At 31.3% G+C, this 1,130-nt stretch overlaps 1 protein-coding gene across 3 annotated transcripts in view; it reads left to right on the forward strand.

The window, feature by feature from the left end:
- INTS8 (integrator complex subunit 8) overlaps positions 1-1,105 on the forward strand; it is a 43,466-nt gene extending 42,361 nt beyond the window's left edge. For all 3 annotated transcript variants that reach the window (XM_008148531.3, XM_054708251.1, XM_028156082.2), the window contains 4 exons: positions 127-200; positions 279-343; positions 507-550; positions 913-1,105. In XM_008148531.3, the coding sequence (XP_008146753.2) occupies positions 127-200; positions 279-343; positions 507-550; positions 913-1,029 (300 nt within the window). In that variant the 3' untranslated portion in view covers positions 1,030-1,105. The remainder of the gene's footprint in view (positions 1-126; positions 201-278; positions 344-506; positions 551-912) is intronic.
- Positions 1,106-1,130: the final 25 nt, after the last annotated feature.

The following is a 1,130-nucleotide window of genomic DNA, read 5'->3' on the forward strand; positions in this document are numbered from 1 at the left end:
AGGGTGAACTGTAAGGCTGATATATTCTTGATATAATAATCATTAAAAATTTCCCCTCTAAAACCAGGAGTTATTGTTCACACTAGTTACCTTAAACCATTTTCAAATCCTTATTTGTTCATGTAGGTGGCAATTTTATGTCAGTTCCTCAGAGAAATTGACTACAAAACAGCCTTTAAATCACTGCAGGAGCAAAACAGGTACGCATGATTTTAAAAAAAGAAATGAAGCTGCTATTTTTCTGCTTAAGAGGAAGTAACTGAATTCTATTTTTTCAGTCATGATGCTATGGACTCCTACTATGACTACATATGGGATGTTACCATTTTGGAATACTTGACTTGTATCCTTTCATCTAATATCACATGTGATATTAGTACAGTTCATTTCTGTAAATTAAAGAAGTATTTAATAGTATGTATCTTCTAAACCAAACCTAAAAGAGTTGAGATTCTGTTGTGGTTTTTAATAGTATTAGATTTATTATTCTTAACTGATTCATTTAGATCTTCATCACAAAAGAGGAGAAACAGATAAAAGACAAATTGCGGTAAGTTATTTTGTGTCTTGCTTCAGTAATATACTTAAGATTTTGTGTGTCTATTATTTCTAAAAGTTGGTTATTAGTGTTTTTTTTAAAAGATCCTATTTTGATAAGGAGCTTTTGCATCTAGTTTATTTCATATTAAAATATTAGATCATGTCATCTCTCTACTCTAGACCTTTAAATGGTTTCTCATCTCACACAGTGTTTAAGTCCATACAGTGGCCTGTAAGGCCACATATGATTTGCCCATCTGACCCCCACCTTGCTATAACTTCTATACCAGTAAGTAGTTTCATGTATGTATATGTTAGCAAGACTTTACTTTTTGCCAGATCTCTAATAACATCACTTTTCTGTTTTGGAAGATCAAAGCCATTGGTCAGACAGAATTGAACGCAAGCAACCCAGAAGAAGTGTTACAGCTGGCAGCGCAGAGGAGGAAAAAAAAGTTTCTACAAGCAATGGCAAAACTTTACTTTTAAGCAGTTAAAATTTTTTAACTTTATTTTTTAAACAATAGGCTAAATATAAACAGTATTAAAAGATGAAGTTTATATATAATACAAATATATACATTTAGTGG

The sequence above is a fragment of the Eptesicus fuscus genome, chromosome 19 (assembly GCF_027574615.1).
Source record: "Eptesicus fuscus isolate TK198812 chromosome 19, DD_ASM_mEF_20220401, whole genome shotgun sequence".
Taxonomy (NCBI): domain Eukaryota; kingdom Metazoa; phylum Chordata; class Mammalia; order Chiroptera; family Vespertilionidae; genus Eptesicus; species Eptesicus fuscus.